Source organism: Pangasianodon hypophthalmus, chromosome 30 (genome assembly GCF_027358585.1).
Source record: "Pangasianodon hypophthalmus isolate fPanHyp1 chromosome 30, fPanHyp1.pri, whole genome shotgun sequence".
Classification (NCBI taxonomy): domain Eukaryota; kingdom Metazoa; phylum Chordata; class Actinopteri; order Siluriformes; family Pangasiidae; genus Pangasianodon; species Pangasianodon hypophthalmus.
In genome coordinates, this window is record NC_069739.1 from 11,891,234 (window position 1) to 11,915,635 (window position 24,402).

Consider the following 24,402-nt stretch of genomic DNA (forward strand, 5'->3'; position numbering starts at 1 on the left):
CCCTAATCACAAGCACTGTGTGATGACCAATCGACCATTAAGCAGAGTCTGGAGCACGCTTTTTTGTGTTCAGGCAAAGAGCTGCATACAACCTTCCCCCTTGAGTAGCCCCTTGAATACTTACGGTTACACGTTATGTCCCAACTCAATCAGGGAAAATATGCAGCACATCAGAGAGCTGGCCAATGTTCCCAATTTCATGACTGGACACTTGTCCTGGAAATATTGAGCTCCCCACAACACCAGTATGCCCGCTCAGGCCTTAACCCTGCCCCCACGGCTCTCTGAGCGCCCACCTTATCTACTGGAAACTTGCTGAGGCTTGCTAATGGACCTGGTGTAAGCTGGTGAGGTACACTATATGGCCAAAAGTTTGTGGACACCTGACCATCATACCCGTGCGTGCTTGTTGAACATCCCATTCCAAAGTTGGCCCCCCGTTTTGCTGCTATAACATCCTCCATTCTTCTGGGAAAACTTTTCGCTAGAATGTTGCTGTGGGAATTTCTGCCCATTCAGCCGGAAGAGCATTAGTGAGGTTGTACACTGATGTCAGACGTGAATGTTTGGTGCACAGTCTGTGTTCCAGTTCATCTCAAAGGTGTTCAGTGGGATTGAGGTCAGGGCTGTTTGCAGGACACTCGAGTTCTTCCACTCCAGTTTTGGCAAACCATGTCTTCATGGAGCTCGCTTTGTACACAGGGGCATTGTCATGCTGGAACAAGTATGGGTTAGGCCCCTAAAGGAAAATCTTAAAGCTGCAGCATATAAACTTTGTGGCAAAAGTTTGAGGAATGCCCAGATATGGGTGTGATCAGGTGGCCGCATACTTTTGCCCATTTACTATACTTGATGTTCTCAGCTAGGGGTTAGGTCTCCACGACAGAGTATGTGTTGCAAATTCTCCCAGGTTTCGACACCACTGTTGCACCTTGGTTGGTGCGAGGAGAATGAGGAGGCAGCCGTGAAAGAGCAGGGCTGTGTTTATTTTGGGTATTTTTTCTCTCTGTGCTTCTCAGAATGGCCCCCTTGTAAAACAAAATAAAATACTTGTAAACTGAACAAAACCCTCCAAAATTCTCATGTGTGCATACGCCAAAGCTTTGTAGGACAAAGTCAGATGAAGTCAGTTTTGCTCTGTACTACCGGCTCTCTTTGCTCTCTATTTTGCAATCACTGCTAGAAACAGAGTATAAAAAATAGCAGCGTTAATCCCACACAAGTGTATGCTCATTCATGAAATTACCTACTTCTTCTCCAAGACTCTGTTTTCCATCCACAAGTGACACTCGACCAGAGTACTCTAAATCCCATATGTTTATGATTTTGCCATTGCCACCACTTTGCAAAATCATGGTGTATAAGAGTTTAAATCCGGTTATATTAGGTTCATACCATTTTGTTTTGGATAGTCAGTACTGAAATACTTTATGGTGGTCCTGGATTTTATTGCTTTTGGTACTGTACGAGTCGTTTAAAGTCCTGGAATTTGAAAATGGTTAAAGTCTTCGGACTCTAGTGTAACAATATGGCATGTTGTGGTGTTCAAATGCATCTGCATGTTGAAAAATACATTCAACAGACTGCATAATAAAGTATCGCTTATATTATGCCCCCTTGAGTCTTCTTTTGAGTTTTGTGGGTTGTTACATTCCTACACAGCATCTGTTTAATACACATTTTCAAAAAGTATACATAACATTTTGTAAACATTACGTCCGATTCTTTTTATTTTCTCCATGGCTGTGTTTTAGGATCGTGAGCGTGCGTGGGAGGCTTACAGCATCCTAAAATCACGGTGTGAAGAGACATTAAAACAGCATGATGAATTACTAATGGTAAGCTTCTCCTCTCTTTAAGCCTTGAATGCTATTGTAGTGCTATTTAAAATTTAACCTGATGTCCCAGGTGAACACACTGCCACGGTCAGTGCAGCAGCTGGAGGAAGAACTCTCTGAGACAGAAACTAATATTGGGAAAATGTTAGTCAAAAAATAATATGAGGACTCGTGCTGTTTGTTCTGCATGATGAGTTACACCACGGGCTATACAGTATGTACTTGAACGAATTAAAAATTGTATTTTGCTGGGTTTCTTTTTTACGGAATGCAAGTGGCCCTTTGTAAATGTGAAAATGAAGCACTCGAGTTTAAACCTCTTCTGCTCCATGGCTGTGTTTTAGGAGAGCGAGCAAGAGCGAGAGGCTCACAGTATCCTGAAGATGCAGTACGATGAGATGAAGGAAAGTTTAAAACAGTGTGATGAGTTACTAAATGTAAGTTTTTCCTCTCACTAAGTCATGACTGCTATAGTAGACTGTTCCGTTGTGGGTCAGAAAAGTAAACACAGTACCTCTGTTCGTGTCACATATGAATATTTAGAAGCAAATATTTAAGCTTGTACATGATCATCTTACTACATTAAATCTGTATTTTCATCTGGACACACAAAGTTGATGACAGTGTTATAGTATTTACTGTAATAATGTATTTACTGACTATTTAATGTGTAGTATGTTCATTTCTAATTAATCTGTTGTGTGATCCTTTTATTCTTCTATAAACTGCTCTGACTCCATTTAGACCATTTAATTTTATTGATTTAAATACTTTAGGTTACAAGAAAATTACAAAAAATACAAGAAAACCTAATTTACTGTTGATTTCAGACCCCAAAATAAATTTCAAAAATAAATTTCACAATCTTAGACCTTTTTTAGACACTTGCTTTCACATTTTTTAAAAAAATATATTTTATCTTCATACTGAAACATTTTATCAGCCTGAAGTTAAAGACATCCTTCTTCTTTTTTTTTTTTTCAAAGCATTTTCTTTGTTTTAACTTGCATACTTATCAAAATTTTCACTGTACACTGTAAAACCTAAACCTTGAGGAGAACCAGAATCCATCTATCCTCTACTGGCAGACACCAGATAGTGCGATTATGAGTCATTACTCGTTCACAACTGCACACTATAAAGTCAAACAGCACTGTATGTAAACTTTAATCACTGAGCTGAACAACATAGTGATGACTGAATCCACATAATAAGAACATAAGGATGATGTTCTTTAGGCAGAAGCTACCTGCAGAATACTAAACCACTGTAACTGTGATCTTTAATGAAGCCAGTGTTGAGTGTCCAAATACTTTTTGTCTAATTTTGAACAGTACATCAATTATTTTTTAAATATTTTTAAACAATCTATTTTGGAAATTGGTTGCTTGAAAAAAAATTCCACTTGGTTTGACATGTTGCTTTCTAATGCAGTGAAATTCATTCATTTGTAAGTGTGGCTTAAGACTCCAACTACTTTTTGGGGCCACAGTATAGGTGTATGGTGTGTATACATAATTTTTTTTATTGTATTACAACAACAATAAATATTTTTGAATGATAAAGTTGAAGTTGAATTATTACTTGATAATTGAGGAGGTCAGCTGTTTTTTTTTTTTTCTTCTTCTTCTTTTTAAAAAAATAATATTTCTTTTCAGTTAAAGTACAGAAGATAATATTAATATAAAACACAGGTTTAGCCTCTGTTAGATACCGTAATCCACTCAGAATCAGAAGGCCAGATTGGAATTCGCAAAAGAAATACAGAGATGAGCCACAAAAGTTTTGGAACCAAGTGATGGAAAGGCCAAAGTGTGGAGAAAGAAAGGATCTGCTCATGATCCAAAACATATGAGCTCATGTGTCGAGCGTGGTGGAGGTAGTGTCATGGCTTGGGCTTGCATGGCTGCTTCTTTAACAGACTCACTAATCTTTACTGATGATAGAACTCATGATGGTAGCAGCAGAGAAATGCATCCAATCTAATTGGGAGGAGCTTCATCATTTAGCAAAACAACGACCCAAAACACACTGCAACACAACAGAAGACTTCATCAGGGGAAAAAGTGGAAGGTTTTAGACTGGCCAAGTCAATCAGCAGACCTTAACCCAACTGAGCAACAAACAAACCTGGAAAAGCATCACAAAAGAAGAATGCAACAGTGTGGTGATGTCAGCGGGTCACCGGCTTGATGCAGTTATTGTAAGCAAGGAATATAAATAACACTTAACCAGATATTAAGTGTTATTTACTTTCATTTACTTTAAGACTATCTGTTCCTATACCTTTGCTCACCTAAAAATTAGGTGGTCTGCCACCAAAAGGTGCCATGTTCTGAGATGTTTAAAACATCTAGATGTAAATTTCAGGAAATGAAAGCTGAAATTCTGATCTATCGTCTCATATTCATGCGTTACTTTCATGTTAAGGAGGTTGAGGTCCTTTGGAGTGCGTGCTCAGCTGCTACGAGCATTATACGAGTCTGTTGTGTCAGATGTCATCTTCTACATTGTTGTGTTCTGGGGTAGCAGCATCACTACAAAGGACACCAACAGACTTTAAGTCATTAAGAGAGCTGGATCAGTCATGGGTTCCAGACTGGAGGAGAGGAGGATACAAGCTCACTGTCATCATGCGCTCCATCCAAAAATCACTGCACAAAGGAGCCCAATGAGTGGGAGGTTACTCCTGCCTCAGTGCAGGAAGGATTGTTTCACAGGTCCTTTCTTCCTCAGACTGTACAACTCTGCACTTAACTTCTGCTTCTGGGAAGGAATATAGATTTCTCTGCACTTCTTGGAGGATTAACATCATGCGTTAAGATTTTTGCTCAGTCCAATGCTTCTCAACCTGCACGTGAGTGTATCTAATTATATTTTGTCCCATTCTGCACATAATCTTTTTTTCTGTGTATATATTCTCTACGGTTTTTGTATATTTGCATGGTTGTTTGTTTTTAAATTATTTATGCTCTTCTGCTGCTATATTATCTTTTTCTTATATTCTCAATTGTCTTTTGTTTGCTGCTGTAACACTGGAATTTCCCACCTGGGATTAATAAAGTGTTATCTCTTATTTTATCTCAACACTGTAGTGACGGAGCTCAGGTACCTTTTGGATTTGCAAATAGGGTAAGCAGATCTGATGGGAAAGTAAGGAATAATGAGTGGAGGTGGCTTTATGAATCACAGAGTGTTTGCAACTTAATTCAGTCACAGAGCCTGTGAACGTTTCAGTGTAAGGTATTTTTCCATTACACTACATGTCCACTTGCACATTTTGCACTCCCATAATGCCTTTCTCTGTTGGCCATCCTTGGGTGTATCCATGATGGTTAGTTAGATTTGGATGTGTTGTATTAAAAATCTTTTCCTTTGTGAAGCCCTTCCCTGATTGGCTAAACTTTACTGTGGTCTCATCAGCTACTCAGAGTTTCTTGGTCTCAGACGCCAATCAGATGCCAAAATCTGCGTGAGGGAAGCCAAAAGGGTCATATAGATTCAAAACCTTTTTAATAAAATTAATGTATATGTATTCTAATTGAGTAGAAAAAACATTATTGACAGATTTTACAGAATTATAGGGTTACATTATGAAATGTTCATTATGTCTCTGTCCCATCACCTGAGGTGAAAGTAAAATAAACTATTATAACACTCAACCATTTCAGAATTATGTGATAAAACCTGGCTTTACAAAATACAGTTACAGGGTCGACTATATGTTATATATCTTATATATTCTCTTTATGTGATGTTTAGATTCAACAGGCCTGGCGGTAATCAAGCCTGGATGTGACTAGTCTAATTGAACCCAATTATTAATTAAAGGTTAATTGTTTGTTTGAGTAACTAAGGAGGAAATTTTTTTTAATATATACACAGGGCCAGTTGGTGTTGGATAACATTTTTCCTAAAATAAATGAAATGATCATTTAAAAACTGTGTTTTGTGTTTACTCAAGTTGTCTTTATCTGAAACAATTAAGTGTGACAAATATGCAAAAATAGAAGAAGTAGGAAAGGACGAATACTTTTTCCACAGCACCACACACTTCCCGGTCACTTCTAGAGGAACATCTGTACGCCTACTCATTTATGCAGTTATCGAATCTGCCCATCATGTGGCAGCAACAAAATGCATAAAATCCTGCAGATACAGTTCAAGAGCTTCGGTTAATGTTCACTTCAAACATCAGAATGGGGGAAAAGTGTGATCTTTGTGACTTTAACCGTGGCAGGGTTGTTAGTACCGGATGGGCTGGTTTGAGTTTTTCAGAAACTGCTGATTTTCTGGGATTTTCACACACAACAGTCTCAAGAGTTTACACAGAATAGTGCGAAAAACAACAACAAAAACACATCCTGTGAGCGGAGGGTCTGCAGGCTGAAACACCTCGTTGATGAGAGAGATCAGAGGAGAATGGCCAGATTGATTCGAGCTGCCAGGATGGATGTAGTAACACAAATAATCACTCTTTACAACCGTGGTGAGCAGAAAAGCATCTCAGCATGCACAAAACATCAAACCTTGAGGTGGATGAGCTACAACAGCAGAAGATTACATCAGGTTCCACTCCTGTCAGCCAAGAACAGGAATCTGAGGCTATCATGGGCACAGACTCACCCAAACTAGAGAGCTGAGGATTAGAGGGAAAAAAAAAATCACCTGGTCTTTTTCCTGCAGAGATTCAGATGAACAGTAAATCACATAAACTAGGCAAAATCCAAAAATCGAGAAACCAGGTAGCAGAACAAAGTAAAAAAAAAAAACCAGAGCAGCAAGTTACACAACAAAGGCTTGGTAAGTCAGGCATGAATACACTGAGCATTACTTTGCCATTGTGTGGCGTTTTCTGTGTGCTTATATAGTGTGTGAGTGTGATTGAGTCCAGGTGTGTGTAATCAGTAATCTGGTGACTGTGAACGTGACAATGCTGGTGAGTGCTGGGAATCATCATCCATGGCGGTCATGTTTGTAGGCCCCAGGGTTGGAGTTCGGTGCTGACATGAAAGTAATGCATATATATATATATATATATAAGCTGTACATCATTTTTGTACTGTCATAGTGGGCAGAAGAGGGAGGTTACATATGCTGATTTATTTTTAAATTATTAGGCGCAAATACAGAATAAAAACAGTAGAACACTGATGATCGGGTGTTTCTAGGTAATATCCGGTTGTTTTGATATGTGGCATGCATTGTAATACGTTTAAATGTCTGTCCTGGAGTACCACCAAAAAGACAAAGTTATGCTAATACATCTAAATGGGATAACTTTCGTGTAATTATTAAAAAATATCTTTTGGAATTATGCCTACAAAATTCTACCTTGGTCTCAATTTTTCTCATGAGAAAGGGCTTCCATCTAGCCACCCTACCCCAGAGCCCAGACATGTGAAGACGTATGAGAGATTGTTGTCACATGCAGGGAGTGACCAGTACTTTGCCAGATATTCCTGCAGCTCTTTAATTGTTGCCGTAGGTATCTTCTTGTCGCTTTTGGAGGGACGTCCTGTTCTTGGTGATGTCACTATGGTGCCCCAGTTTCTCCATTTGTTGATGATGGCCTTCACAGTGTTCCATGGTACATCTAATGTTTGGGAAATTCTTTTGTACTCCTCTCTTGATCGATGCTTTTCGACAGTGAGATCCTGTACATGCTTCGTAAGCTCTTTGTGGACCATGGCTTCAGCAGTCAGATGCAGAAACAAATAGAAACGTTTAAGGGGGGGGAAAGAAATAATCAACCACATTCAAATTCATGTTTAAAAGTAATTATCATACACCCATCATCAATACAGTGATTTTGATTAACCCCAAATAAAGATCAGCTGATTCTATAGGACTGTATTGTGTGTAGTGTCGTGTAGTGGGGTGTAGTGTGGTGCAGTGTGTGTGGTGTGTGTGTGTAGTGGGGTGTAGTGTGTGTGGTGTTTAATTGCATGTGAGTAACTGTAGGCTACCTATATGATTTAAGTAGTTATTATTATTTTATATTAATGCTATGATAACACTTTTTTCTTCTTCACTGGATCTCTTTGTCACATCGCTGCATTGAGGCATCAGATAGTAATTTTGAACTCCTGGAATTTTATGGAGCATATATTTGACATGTTATCTGTCTATCTATCACTACTATTATTATTATTATTATTATTATTATTATTTTTTAAATTGTAGCAGCTGCAGTTAAAGGAATCCTGAATGTTTGGGACATTTTCTGGGGAATAAACTAGGCAGATTTTGGTATTTGTGGTGTTTGTGTGCTGCAAAATCTTGTGGACATTATATGCTAAATATAAACATCTATCTATCTATCTATCTATCTATCTATCTATCTATCTATCTGTTTATTTTTTTAATTTACCAATCTATTTGTTTGTTTTATAATAATAATAATAATAATAATAATAATAATTTTTATTTTTCCTGTGACTGCGCGAGAGCTGCTGGTTTGTAGGTTAGACGAATGAATCTTTTAGAGCCCATAGTGATTCGGTTCAGTCGGTTCACTCCAAAGATTCACTGAAGAAGATTCGGTTCGTTGTCGTGCTGCACATCACTATCCGCTTTCTGCTCTTGTCTAGGCGACCTGAGAACGCGAAGTACAGCTAAGAACGTTTTCATATAGTTTTCTATACATACACACACACACACACATATATATATATATATAGTTTGTAGTAAAATGGAGCAGAAGGAGACAGAGGTGAATGAGAAAGGAGTTTCCTCCACAAGCGGAGTTGTTGTGCAAGTTCGGGAGAAGAAGGGAGCTCTGCGCGCGGCCATCCCCTGCATGCCCTTCCCTGTAGCTGTCATCTGTCTGTTCCTCAACACCTTCATCCCGGGCTTAGGTAAGACATCCAGTCCATCCTTACACACATTCCCAGCTGTATCCTACACCACACAGGATGATACACACCCACTGTCTTGTGTCCTCTGTGACATTTCAGCCCCATCTTTTTTCTGAACTTCTTTTTTGTTAATACTGAAAAGAATAGCTTCATAACCAGTGTGTGTGTGTGACATAAGATTGGCTGTGTCCTGTACGTGTAGCTATACAGACTATAGTTTTCAGTACTATTTTTTTTTCCAGTTCTAATAACAGTGAACTTACCTGAGAAGGTAAAATGACATGCATGAGAACCCACAAGAAGTGTCCCACATCCTTCACTTCCTCTGTTATATGGGTTTTCACCAGTTTCCCCTTACAATAATCAGGTTAATTGTGTTATTTATTTTGTAATTGTGTCATTTTCAGATTGGCCATTTATTAAATCATGAATAGCAAACACACGGTGGATATAAAAAGTCTACACACTCCTGTTAAAACTGCAGGGTTTTCCAATGTAAAAAATGAAACCAAGATAAATCAGGTAAGATATTTTTTTATATTACGATACCCTGTAAACCTTAGTGGTTATCTTGTTTGCCTCGTACCTCCGGGGTTGGGGGCTCGACTCCCGCCTCCACCCTGCATGCCTGGAGTTTGCATGTTCTTCCCGTGCTTCAGGGTTTTCCTCCCCCAGTCCAAAGACATGCACAGTTTCGAAATTGTCCATAGTGTGTGTGTGCAGTTGTGCCTTGCGATGGGTTAGCACCCTAACCAGGGTGTCCCCCACCTTGTGCTCCAGGCTCCCCCACGACCCTGTGTAGGATAAGCGGTACAGAAGATGGATGGATGCTTGCATAAGTATGCACACCTCTTAACTAATACTTTGTTAAAGCACCTTTTGCTTGTAATACAGCACTCAATGTTTTTGGGTCAGAGTCTACCAACTTAGCACATCTTGATTTGGCAATTTTATTCCACTCTTCCTTGCAAAACTGCGAGGGGATCATCTATGCCCTCTTCTAGTCATTCCATAAGATTTAGATCTGGACTCCACAATGCCGATCATCTTCTTCTGAAGCCGTTCCTTTGTTGACTTGGATTTGTCCTTTGGGTCGCTATTGTGTTAGAAGGTGAACTTTTTCTTTATCTTCAGCTGTCTAACACAGGCCTGCAGGATTTGTGCCAAAATAGATTGATATTTGGAGCTATCCTTGATTCCCTCAGTCTCAGCTGAAGAGTAGCAGCCCATAGCACGATGCCGCCATCACCGTTCTTCACTGTGGCTACGGTGTTCATTATGTGATAAGCTGTCTTGTTTCCGCGCAAAACGAACCCAAGAAGTTCTACCTTGGTCTCATCGGACCATAAAACATTTTGCCACATGGTTTGGGGTGATTTAGGTGGGCTTGGATGTTTTTTTTTTCATGAGAAAGGGTATCCATTAAGCCACCCAACCCCATAGCCCAGACATGAGGAGTACGAGAGAATGTTATGCAGAGAGTGATCAGTGCTTGCCAGATATTCCAGCAGCTTCTTTAATGTTGCCGTAGGTCTCTTGGTAACCTCCCTGATAAGTCCTTTCATCACTTCTGGAGGGATGTCCTGTTCTTGGCAATATCACATGGTGCTTCATTTTCTCCACTGATGATGATGGCCTTCACGGTACTCCATGGTACATCTAATGTGTTGATGTGAGATACCGTACATGCTTTGTGGATCGTGGCTTTAGCAGGCAGATGAAACTGGGTTTCGGAAAATGGGTTTGTTACACTGAGGCAACAGCGTGCAATAGAGCTTTAATAGCAAATAGGCCATTTGACCAGAGCACAACAGCAGGTTTAATAAAATGAAGGAAGCATAGCAGCATAGTGGTTTTAAATTCCATCATTAATCATAGCAATGCCTTGGTTGAAAGCCCTATACTAATGTCTTTGGTTATTTTAGAAATTATTCTGAATCTAAACTGCTATAAATGCAGATTAGTTTAATGCCTCACTTCCTTCTTCATCAGATGCAATATTTGTCACCTTTACTTGTTTCAGATATTTAAACAAATTAAATATAAGACAAAGATATCCTGAGTAAACACAAAATGCATTTTTTAAATGATCATTTCGTTTATTGAAGTAAAATGCTTATCCAACACCAGCTGGCCAGGTGTGAAAAATGAATTGCCCCCTTAATGAACTTCTGTGGACTGATGAGTCGAACATGGCACGTTAAATGTGGCATAAAGCTAACGCAGCATTCCACAAGAAGAACATTATACCAACAGTCAGACATGGTGGTGGTAGTGTGATGTTGTGGGGATAGTTTGCTGCTTCAGGGCGACTTTCCGTAATTGACAAAACCATGAGTTCTGCTCTCTACCAGAAAATCCCGAAGGAGAATGTCTGATCATCAGTCCGTGATCTGAAGCTCAAGTGCAGTTGGGTTATGCAGCAAGACAACAATCCGAAGCACAAAAGCAAGTCCACTTCAGATAAGCTCAAAAAAAAAAATAAAAAATTAAGGGTTTGGAGCCATGCGGAGATGCTGCAGCAGGACCTTAAACAGGCAGTTCATGATAAAGCCCTCTGATGTGGCTGAATTAAAGCAATTCTGCAAAGAAGAGTCAGCCAAAATATCTCCACAGCCATGTGAAAGACTGACTGTTGTTGCTGCTAATGGTGGCACAATCAATTATTATGTTTAGGGGCAACTGTTTTTTTCACATGAGTGACATAGGTGTTGCATAACCTTTTTCCTTAAGTAAATAAACTCATCATTTAAAAACTATGTATGATGAGCTGAAACCATTTAGTGTGACAAAAATAGAGGAAATCATGAGGGGGACAAATACTTTTTCACAGCACTGTAAGCAGATTACATGGTCAGCTATGTACAAGCAATCTTCAACCTTTTCAGTCTGTTCATGTGCATCACTGATGACGCTTTTATTTGCGAGAGAGAGAAATCTACACACCTTAGAAACTCTTGTATTTCTTATCAGTCTCCAGTGTGTGGCATGAGGCCATCGGAATGAGAAATTTTGACAGTGAGGCCACATGTTTGGACAATGCAAAAGAAAATACTCAGAGCAGAAATGCCAAAGGATGCAAAAGAATCTTATTCAGTTCCTCAAACATCATACCCAACACTCACCTCTGTAGTCAGTCACTTCTGATATGCTTCTCTAAATCTAATCAATTCCTGCTACTTTGCACTTGTTAGGTGACAAATACGGCTCAAAATGAACCATCTTGTTTGAGTCCACCTTCTCTATGCAGCATATGAGCAATTCGGTTGCTTAGGTGTAGAAGAAATCTGCCTGCATTATCAGCACCTACTGTACCACATGGCTATGTTTGTGAAGAAACACGAGATTGTGTTAAGCCCAATCAGACCTAATGGCTTTTTCATAATATCACTTTTCAGTGTTAACAGGAGTGTATAATAGAAGGGTCTCTAAAATAGACTGTTCTTTTGTCTTGGGGATTGTACAAATGCCAAACTTCATAAATCCTTTTGCATAACAGACAAAAGGACCTGAAAGTATCCCAAGTATTTAACACGTCTCTGCTTTTTCCATTTTCAGAACTGGACTCTAGGCTAAGTAAAACATACACCTCTTTAACTGTAGAACCTTTCTGAGGAAATGGAGCACAAATGAGGAAGAGATGTGAGATCTGTTCTTGCTGTTAATCCAAGGCTCTGTGGATAGTATACAGGGGACCTGTTGTACAAGACCCAGTGCTTTTCCTGTTTCCATGACAGCAAATGTTACCAAAAGGCTTTTCTGCAACAGTCTCTGCCAGTCTTGACTAATATTAAACACATCAACTCTGGAATTTGATGAATAGGACACAATCTTATCAGAATGGTTTACATGATGAACTGACATTCTCTTTTTATTGTCCATTCCATTTTTTTTTATATCATGTGGCTATGTGTATGTCACTATAAATGACACTTGAATAGGTGGCTGACGAAAAAACAAAAAAAAAGAACAAAACAAAACAAAAAAACAACGAACAAAAATAATCCCCCACCAAAAAAATAGAAGTAGAAGTTTATTCTTGGGATTTCTAAAAGTGGTAGGCACACCCTACATTTTTATATCCTTTGTCTAACATGCCTATTTTACTTCTTCAGGATGCCTGGAACAACCTACCAGCTTATTTCCTTAGAAAAGCACACCACAGTCTAGCCATGCAGTTTTAAATACAATATCATTTGATTTTTTTTTTTAAGTTGTTGTGTTGTTGTACTGCTCAAACGCAACATTATAAATAACAACTAGGATACAGTATACAATGTGGTTCTTTGAATATAAACTTAATTTATAGAATAATTTTTAATAATAATATAAACTGTCATTATTAGTCAAATTTCATTAGCCTTGATTCAATTTGGACTTCTTAAGCCAATTTTACACCCGACTGCAGCGGCACATCCAGCATGCTGTCATGTTAATCAAACTGGGCTTTACACCGGACACTGGCAGCTCGCAGGGCAGCTATTTAACACGAAAAATTCAAAGCATCGTGCCTAGAAGTGAAACGTTATATTTACTGAAACAGTGCACAGAAATGATCCTGACATCCCGCAGGCCATGGTGCGTTTGGTATAAAATGGGCTTTACACTCATGAAAATATTACAAGAAATGCAATATGTGAAGCTGACTAAACTGATAAACGAAATAATTTGCTAGCACTTATTTATGGGATGCAGAATTCCTTCTTCCCACTCCTGAAGGAATTCTGACCACTCCCACCTGCCCCCACAGTCATTCCCATAGCAAGTAGATCCATGTAGATATTATTTACCATATACCGAGTTGGGTCTCACTCTGTTTTTATGTGCATTGTTGTAACTTGTCCATATTGGATTCACTATCAAGGACAATACTGCTAATTTTCTCCCTCAAAGTGTTCCATATTCTTGCAGTTTCTGCTAGTCCAGATGGCATTAATGTAAATGTAAATGTAGTTATCTGGATAACTTGTGTTGCTCTGTGGAGTTGGTACTCCCTCTACGTACCACATATTGTTTACTTTTGAGTCGCTATTCTTAGCTGGGATTTCCGCTAATTCGCAGCTCTTTATTTTGGGGTGGGTAGTCCCTCCACACACATGGTCAGGATTGCCCCATAGTCAACACTGTACCAAGTAGGCAGCCACAGCTAACCGTGTTACAGGGCTTGTACTCATGCACACAATGTCTGAATCTCTTGGAAAATGATAATGGCATCAGCTTTTGGCATTGACCATCTTAAGCATGCCATGTCTGACTCATGTCTGATCTCGTGTGTTGACTGTGTGATGATGCCAGTGCCAACGCACATGCTCAGCTGGCAGATTTGAAGCCTGGCTCAGAGTTGAATTTGGCAAAAGCTCCATGATCTAAACAGCCTGTTGTTGTAAATGCTTGAGTCCACTAACAACTGCTAAGCACCACAAGAAGCTGCAAAAGCAGTCACTACATTCATGGCTGTTGCTTGAATAGGGTTGGATGCGTCTCAAACCACAACATCAAATGCTCTCCACAATGCACCTGTGACTGCAGGGTTTTCCATGAAACAGTGCAAAGACTTCCTGGGCATAAGGTTCACTAGAGCCTGGGCTTCTTTGTGTGAATTCTGGAGAGGAATTTCCCAGAAGTCTACGACATATGCTTATTGTTGATGCTTTCTGTCACTTGTGGTTTCACCATACTGAGTACTATGTCCACATATGCACTGAACAATCTCTGAATAAAAAAAAACCATCACTGCATGACACACAAGTGCATGAATTAAGATGATTTATATATTCAAGAGAACACCTAGTCAAAACTAATAAATATCCATAAATATCAATACCCAAATAAATTAATAAATATCAGACAATACAATGCGATTCAAAAATAATAGTATAAATAGCATATCAGAACCAAATAAGAACAAATATCAATAAAAATACATTTATATCATTTGACAAAAATGACAACTGCTGTCTTTTGGTGTGACTCAGTGGTTGTACAAATTCCCTATTGTTCCATAAGGAATAGTAACAGTTCAAATGAGGAGGTAGAAATACATGGAAAGAATGACTTGCCTTCTGTAGAATCCTGTCCATTTTTGGTAGCTGTCACTCTTCTCTCCTTTAGATGAGTGGTGCGTGTTTGCCCAATGAACACCTTGTGTGAATAGATTCAAGTTCTGTCACATGGTGCTTGGGTATCCCTGCTCATACAGGGTAAATGTACTCCAGAACCATACTGCAGTGTACTCTATAACTGGCCCTGTGTAAAAAACTAATTGTCCCCTTAGTTAATCAAACAACTAACCAAATTTAATTGATAATTGGGTTCAATTAGCCTAGACAGACCCAGGTTTGATTACTGCCAGGCTTGCTGACTCTAAACATCACGTAAATAAAACCTTTCCAGCAATGTGAAGTAGTCTACCAGGTCTCAACAAGCAGCACACTATGCCATGATCAAAAGAATTTCAGGAAGAGATGAGAAAGAAAGTTATTGAAATATATCAGTCTGGAAAGGGTTACAAAGCCATTTATAAGGCTCTGGGACGCCGGCGAACCACAATGAGAGCTATTATCTCCAAATGGCGAAAACTTGGGACAGTGATGAATCTTCCCAGAAGTGGCCGGCCGACTCATCCAGGAAATCACAAAAGAAACCAGATGAATATATAGGAGCTACAGGCCTTGTTTGCTTCAGACAAAGTCAGCATTCATGATTCCACCATTACTAAGAGACTGGGAAAAAATAATATCTATGAGAGAGTTGCAAAGCAAAAACCACTGCTAACCAAGAGGAACATAAAGGCTTGTCTCACGTTTGCCAAAACACACCTTGATGACCGCAAAACCTTTTGGTATAATGTTCTATGGACCAATGAGTTGAAAATGAATTTTTTATGAATTGTAAAGCCAATAAAGCATTCCAGAATAAGAGCATCATACCAACAGTGAATCATGGTGGTGGTAGTATGATGGTGTAGGGATGCTTTGCTGCTTCAGGGCCCGGGTGATTTGCCCTAATTGACAAAACCATGAATTCTGCTCTCTACCAGAAAACCCTGAAGGAGAATGCCTGGTCATCAGTCTGTGATCTGAAGCTCAAGAGCAGGTCCATTCTCACTTTAGTTTGGCTAGTCACACCTACTTGCATGTTTTTGGGATGTAGGAGGAAACCAGAGAACCTGGAGGATACACACATGGATTTTGCACATGCAACCTCATTCCTGTCACCAGGTTTGAAGGCTCCTTCTTCTCTTTCAGAAGGTCCAATTGTAAAGTATATATATTATATGTAAATGTGTATTAAATGACAGATATTTGGAATCAAAAAAACATTATAAAGTGTGTTCCTAGGGGCTTCTATATGAAAACTTCATGTATATCTATCCAAATCAAACCAGTCAAAAGAAAATGCCAAAAAAGGAAATTCAGATCACTCAAAGTCCAAGATCATTTTTCTTGTGCAGTCAACAGTAAATTCTAATCTACAACTAAGAAGCTAATCATGCACATAGTTGACAGGGGCTTTAAATATATTTTGTGACTTTAATCTGAAATACAGTCTCAGTCAGATGCACTTAATCACTTTATCTTAAATTGTAATCAAAATAATTGAAGTTACTGTCAGAATTTTGCAGCCCCCAGTTTCATGCCTGTCCCTGCATCCTCCCAACAATCCTCCAACAATCATATAAGCATTATCCACACACACACACACACACACACACACTAACACAGCACAGTAAATGTTTTAGCTTTCAAACTTGCAAAATGAAAAAGCGACACTGTTGCTAATACAGCGCTGTTTGTAGCATCTTAGTTTCCCAGGGCACTCAGATAACTGTCTCAGATGAATAAAATGAGTGAGAGAGATTTATCCAGTTCCTTTACCCAGCACAAGTATATATCTACTATACCCAAGTGTCATGGACACCAAGCATAGGGAAACTGCTATTGTTATTTGTTATTTCAAAGCAAAGTGTCTTGACGACTGTCAGCCAGAAGTCTCTCGAACACCAGTGTGCCCTCCCTGATGCCCAAAGTAGTACAGTATGTGTCATAAGAAGCTGATTTTATTTTGGCACACAGTACAGTAGGGAGTATATGGCACATTGCCACTTGAGACATACCAGATCGGTCACTTATCACTTAGTCCTGGCTCTAATAAAGTGTAGCACAGTATTAAAAGAAGATGCCGCTGCAAATGGAACCTGACTTACACACCATCTGAGCCGTTGCAGCCGTTCATGTTTAATATTTACTTAATTAATGCCATTAATATGAAATCCGTATACCTGTATCCATTTTTCTGTACTTACATGATTTTCATGAATACCAAATTTCAGATTTAGAAATAAATCTGTTCATATTCAGCTTGATAAATGAGGGCTATTATTTCTCAAAGTTACCTTCTTCTCATGCCAGGGTCCCTGGAGGACTAGTGGTTAGGCCACGTGCTCTTACCGCTGCGACCTGGATTCGATACTTGGCCAGGGAACCAACCCCATAGTTGCATGCAACAGTGTGCTCTCAGTGCCAGCCTCAAGCCTGGATAAAATTGGGGAGGGTTGCATCAGGAAGGGCATCCAGTGTATTTTTTTTTTTTATTTTAAAAAACTGTGCCAAATAAAATACATGCACCAATGATCTGCTGTGGTGACTCCTAACGGGAGCAGCCAAAAGAAGAACAACAGCAACCTTCTTCTTACACCGCTGTCAATATGCTGAATTCTACGAGTAAGAATTGTCTTATAAACCTAAATTTAACCTTGCAGTACAGACAGAAAGACTACTATAAATCAGTCTTGATATCAGAAGGTGAGCTGCTTGCCCTCTTTATTTTTTCACCATAGATTTAGGTCAGTATCGCCACCTCTGGAGTTTTTGACTCAGATCCCCACACTATACAGGTTTTCTGATCCCTCCATCTCTTTTTTGCCCTGAACAGAAATCCTTTAGGTGCAGATTTGTCATTAACTATCTGCCATATTCAGGCTTGCTTTGCATTAAGCCAATATTACCAGATGTTGCATTTATTCAATGAAGCCATGAAACCATTGTTTTTGTTGTTTAGGGTTTTTAAATCTGAGGTTTGAAGGTTTCTAACTACAGAGAGCAGTGGATGGTATCACAGTCTTAGTGTAAGTGATCAATGATGTGGTTGTGTAATAAGATTCTGTACCTAATGTCTGTGATGCCCACAAGTCTTGTGAAAGATGACTGTATATCAGTGAAAGGATGAGGGGATTTATAGTAGTTGTGCATTTGGACATTTGTCAGTCCTGTCCGACTCTGCTTGAGGAGAGTTAGGTTATGAATGTATATGTGATGTGTATGTGTAGATGCAAATCATTCCAGCATGCTCTTTAACACAATCAAATGCATTATTTCCAGTCAACAATTTTCTTAAAAACTCAAAGCTCATCTTTGGAATGGTATACGAGTGGTACAATGCAATGTTTTGTTTTGTTTTTTTTAATTCCTCTCAGCAACCTTAACGGTCATTTTTAGTCAAATTGCTTATATAACCAAAGTGTTACAAACACAATAGAATACCATATCCTGCTCCTCCAAAGCAGACAAACTCATAACAAATGTAAAGTGTCTGTATGTTAAACCCTACTGAACAAGCACTCGTTCTATCTTGAACTGAAAACTAAGCTGGATAATTAACTTCCCACACAGATGGCACGCTATGAACAAGGCTGAGGGAAAATTACAGTCATCTTCAGCCTAATATGTAGGGACAAGGACCCCTCACCAGCACTGTATTTCTCCTCAATCCTGTGCATCATTTCTTCATAAGGGAGTGCAGAATTCGACTCAGAATGATAGCTGAATAGGGAAGTAACGTTAAATGAATCACAATCGACTAAAAAGTGTATGTAGAAAACAAAAAGAAGGATGAGTGGGATAGAGTGTAAGAGTGTCAGAGAGGACGGGGGATGTAGGAGAAGTGAAATGGCAGAATGGGGGTATTCACGTCACTGTCAGTAATTAGAGTGCCATTAACAGCCATCCCCATAAGCTCAGTTAGTCACACACAAGTAATGCCCACTCAAGTATACAGATGGAAACACAAAACAGATGATGGGAGGAGTTGAGAGGGAGAGAAAAACCATGGACTGAAAATCCAAAATGGGGCTGCTGCACATGACAGTTTGACAAGTATATGCTCACATAAGGAAATAAACTACCACAGTAATCCCACCACTTTCATAAAAATGCTTCCTCAACATCTGGAGAATGAGAAAAAACAGAGAAATGGATCATGATGGTTTACAGAATCTTTGCTCAGAAATGTTTGGCCAAAGTTGAGCTGAAGGAAAAACATTGGGTGGGATGAGATCACAGTTTCTAAAAAGAGCTAAGCATTTCTTATTTCCGCTGGCCCTCAGGACCGCCCGGTTCACAGGTCAGTTTTTTTAGCTGAATAAGTTTATGGATGTTCATCTTATCTACCCCTAACTCATGAAAAGGGATTTTTTTTTTTTTTTTTTTTTGCTAATGCCTTGGTAAATGTTGAAATTTGTGATTCATAGCTGCTAAACATTAGGATGCATCAGTTGTGACACAATGCAGTCAGTGTAGCATTGGCTCAGTAGGAGCCCAGGCAGTGCTGCCTGTTACCAGCGAGACCTGTAAACAGTAAATTGTGCTTAACCGCCTCCAGGAGAGCTGTTATTTTTTTTCCCCTCTGGTGATGGATATAATGTGTGACTGGCAATTAGTAGAAAAAATTACCAGATACCAATGATTGAGAGAGAAAGTATATTTATACACACTTCTTTTGGTTTTGAGGGATTGCTTCTCCTTTTAATTTTCAGACAATTATTCTTATTCCATGCTAAACATTTCCCACGAAGCCCCGCTTAGCCAAAACAGCATTTCTGTGTGTAGTGTATCTATAAAAGGTGAATAGTTGAGGTGAAAGAGCTTTATGACTGGTGTAAAATTTCCTTCCTGCTGAAAACTCTGGAAGAAGTGTGTCTAAAAAATGTGAATCATTTTTATTCATTTAGAATTCTCTCCCATCTGAACCTTAAAAACCTCTCGACTATGCTTCAGTCTGTGCTGCTTGTACAATATTTTACCTTTCGATTAAGGTTCAAAGTGCATCATTATTTATAGCAGGATATTATATATATACTCAGACTCTATTCTAAAGCCTCTGGCTGTTATATATACAGGTATTGCAGCTCCAGATGAAGTCAGTCCTGCTCGGGAATGTTCACTCACTCAGTAACCGCTTTCCGCACACACACATTCACACACTCGTTCATACCTAGGGGTAATAAATCTTAGCTAATCAGTGCTAATCACTTGCAGTATCTAATGTCTTTTCTTTGTTCTGTTTGCATCCAAATGGCTAGGTACATTTATCTCGGCCTTTACGGTGCTGTGCGGCGCCAGGACGGATCTGCCGGACAGACACGTGTGCTGCGTGTTTTGGCTCAACATCGCTGCTGCCTTCATCCAGATCATCACTGCCGTGGTCATGGTGGGCTGGATCATGAGCATATTCTGGGGCATGGACATGGTTATCCTTGCAAGTGAGCATCATACTTGCTACTAGAAACACACTGTAGCTCAAACAGTGAGACGCTGCCTTATGCTAGACCAGATATAGATCTGTGTCTGTAGGTTAACATGAACTTAAAAGTTTAGATTTAAACTTTTCTGATATTACGTGCTCGAGGTTACGATGGTTGGTAAGGATCAAGAAGCAGTGGAACCAGTGTTTCCACTCTTCCAGAGCTACCTCAGTGGCCAGTAGTTCAATGTTCTCCACATTGTAGGTAAATTCTGCTGTTTTGAGTTTTCTGGAGGAGAAGGCACATGGATTTAACTTGGGGAGGGAGAGGGGGTGTTAATGGGTTGCGGTTCCCATTGTGTTGTGAGAGGGTCAGTCCTGTGCCTCTCTCGGAGACTGCAGCGAACAGCATGGAAGCACTGGTGAGTCAGTCCCTGTGTGTTTAGAAGGCCACTGATCTGACTTCAGTCTTTTTTGCTTCCTCTTGAATCCTGATAAGACAGTTTTCATACAGTCTCATTACACACTTAGCCTTTAGCTGTTATGGAATCTCACTGCATATCCTGTATCAGTCAATAAAATTTGTTTTACCTGCTGTTCAATACTTTTTTAGTTGCACATATTCTAGAGTAAACGAATGTTTAAGCCATGGTTCAGATCCACTTCTACACCGTAGATTTGAAAGCATCTCTGCCATCTTAATGTGCAGATTTGTAGTCCTGTGACCAGTGATAATTGTTACTGTATGACTGTAAAGATCAGATAGAAATCACTGTCATAACTGCTTTATGTGAACAACTGAGAGAACATTTTTCTATTTTTTTTTCTAAAGTAATTCCTTCAAACCCACTGTAACCATTGCTCCTGTTGTCCTTCTGTTTTGCCAGTGTAGTATTTGACTGCATATGTTTGAAAGTCATTGCTATATTTGTATGCTGTCAAAAATTAACAGTTATTTTCCGATTTATTTTCCATGCTACCCTGCCTCAATCAAAAGTCTCTGAAGGTAGGTTCACTGCATGGCCTTTGTTCTACTTCCTTAAACACAACAGTTGGATAATATTGCTTTATAAATTCCATATAATATCAAAATAAGGCACTTGTTAATTTATGCTGCACTTACTTTCTTGTTAAATGGTTCAGTTGGTGCTTTGAGGCAGGTCTGATTACAGCTCAGCCTGGCCAGCCACTCAACCTACTTTATCCACACAGACTGTTAGCCGTGTCGCTCTTGTTCTGTTTATTTCAGACTGCTAGGTAATGTGCCTCCCACCTCCTTCCATCTGTCGGCTTTTTACCAGGCCATTTGAGCTGACTTTTGTCTGCTGAGTGCCAGCTGAGTTATGTCTAAGCATTACGTATTATAAAAAGATAATAGCAAAGTTTCGTAGAGGCATATCATCATCATTATTATCGTATCATTCATAGGGTTTCATATCATTACTCATTTTTAAATCTCATTTTAAACAACGAGTTTGTACTTATCGTGAAATCCTGAATAGTTATATATTAAAGGTGTGCACCTATCAGAGAGGGTTATGTAGAAATGGCACAAAAATGGCATTAGCTTAAAATAATGAGACATAGCAGTGTGAGCCCTCTAGGTGGTCTTCTGATGTGTCAAATACAGCACTCATCCAGGTGACCCTTAAATCCTAGTCAGGAATTGCTGCAAGTGGCAGGCCATTGCATTCTCTTCTGATGGTGCAGCAGCAACACAGATGTTACAATGTTCATGGCACAGCAAAACTAAACTGATTTGAAACAGACCATTATGTAGTTTTCGACCTGCTGCACAGTTTGCTAGCGTACGTACTAGTCTGCTAGGCTTTTCTTATAACTGTGAATGTATGTGAAGATGAAAAGATTCAGAAAAATGGCTGTTAAACTTGGCAGCTTAATGAACAAATGGCTGTAACAAAGAGCTCTTGTAAAAGTATGAAGTGCAGACGTTAGCTAATTCATTGTTTGGGTGGAAAAATGTGCAAAACCTTTTTATAGTATCCTTCTGACTTCTAGACGTATGAGTGTTAATCATTATAAGCATAACTTTTCATTTGACTTTGTTAGACAACGTGAGCTTCCAAAATTAGCAATATTTAGAAACTTGGGACGCCAGTGTTTGTATCAGAGCCAACAATCATCAGTGGCTTGCCAAGTTCTGCTCGCTCGAAATTTATTGCAGTAGTAGTAGGTCAGAGATCAAGGTCAATACTGTGGTATACTGTTGGTATGCACACGATCATCTGCTCCAACCTTCACATGATGCACAAGATCATCTGCTCCAACCTGCAGTGTTTGGGTCTACACTGGTTTTTGTTAATTGGATTTATTAATTAATTCTCAAATCAAAAACTACTAAACTGCCACTATTGGACCTTAAACCTGTATTGCTCCAGAGGACTTCTGTATACTGGTGTGATGGTTCAACTTTCATTCTAACTGGAATATGGAATGAGATAATCAAAAATCAAAATAAAAAAAATAGAGAAGTAATCTCAAAATGAGAATCTCTCACTATGAGCTGATGTCTCTGGCCTGAAGGTCTTGTGCAAGCTACTCCAGCATGTCTTCTGTTATATATAGTATATGGTTTGTGTGCGTGATCATGTGAGAATGTCTGCTGAGAATGTCTGCTGGTCTTTTTTTTTTCTTTCTCATATGCAAATGCCGTTTGTCCTTCTCCTCTCAGGCTACAAGGAGCAGACAGCCGCCCAGCAGCTATGAGCTATCCTCCTCTTTGGTCCAAAAGAATATGCTTCCCCACACCACACTACTTCTGGCCACATTAGCCAGGAGCATTGAGGTAGCCTCCACACAAAGAAGGGCTAACAGCCAAGCTAGTCAGAATTCAAGGCTGAAAATGTACATGATCCCTTAGTACATATATATAGTGCTCTGTGATTACTAGCAGATTCATGCTAATGTGCCAACTTTTAGTGTACCAAAAACTTTTTGTGTACCGTAAGTCCAACCCAGTCAGCGCTATCTTCTCTTTATCTTCTCTATCTTCTTTAACCTTACAGTGTATTTTATTCATGAATTGTAGAGATTTACATAAATATCATGTGAAGTGTAATTATTTAGACAGCAATCCCAGATGGCCCACATATCACCGTGGAGCGATGGCAGTGAACCTATCCAATTCAAACAGCTGAATGCTTAAGGAGCCCATATCTCAGGGATGTTGGGCCACTTTTGGCCTATAATTGAAATGCTGCATATGTTTGGTTGGTTGCATTTGGACCATTTTTGTGGCTGGTCACACATGGGTTACTTTTGGCCCCCAGTATCCCAGCCATTGCCAGAACTGATCCTTATGTGCCTAAACTCAACCATATTTGACCTGGAATCATCTGCTCTCTGGGTTGTCTGTCAGTCTGGTTTTTAATTTTTCAGTGATGCAAGCTTTGATCTTAGATAATGTTTTCATAGTGAACTGCCCCTGTACACTATAAAGAGCACTCAGTCCACTTGATAAAATGGTGCGTTTAGGTTGTGATTTATTTCAATAACAGGGCAAGAGAGAAGAGGGCAAACTATTATTATATTTAACGGTGACATTGAAAAAGGATCAGCTTGAACAAAATTGCTCTGAATTACTTAACAGGGCCTTTTTAAATTTAACATTGATAAATGGCTGCAGCCTTAGTGACATCTACAATAATATTGTGCAGAGCAGGTTTTTTTCCCTAAATAAATTGTGTATTTGTTGTGCATAATAGCACAATAATATTCCCATACTTTTCTCGCTTGTTTCAATTTAATCTCCTGAGATTTTCAGAGAAAGATTTACTGTTGTTTAAGTACTCCCAACCTTCCCAATATGTTCTTATTAAATAGGTGTGTCAGTGGATACTGTATGTGATGTGTTTACCTATTTTTAGGTTTTAAATAATGACTGCCATTTGTGTACTGAATCATTTAAACAAATGCAACAGTGAACAAAACTGCCTTTGTCACATCAAGACATCAAGACAACCAATCCTTCAACAGAATTAAAATAAATTATATTGAATAAAATAAAATATAAATTGTGACATTTCTGTATTTTTTTTTAAATATGGCAATGCTTTATTGTGTTGTAACTAATAAATCTTTCCTAAATCCATTTGCTGTGTGGGTTTTTTCTTCTGGATTAATATTACAGTGGGATGAGTGTAGCTGTGCGGGAATTAAAGCAG

At 39.1% G+C, this 24,402-nt stretch overlaps 1 protein-coding gene across 1 annotated transcript; it reads left to right on the forward strand.

Annotated features, from left to right (window-relative positions):
* Positions 1–8,375: 8,375 nt before the first annotated feature.
* Positions 8,376–24,402, forward strand: stum (stum, mechanosensory transduction mediator homolog). Its single transcript, XM_053231797.1, has 2 exons — positions 8,376–8,698; positions 20,058–24,402. Exons 1-2 carry the CDS (start codon positions 8,533–8,535, stop codon positions 20,258–20,260), a joined length of 369 nt encoding a protein of 122 aa, XP_053087772.1. The 5' UTR covers positions 8,376–8,532; the 3' UTR covers positions 20,261–24,402.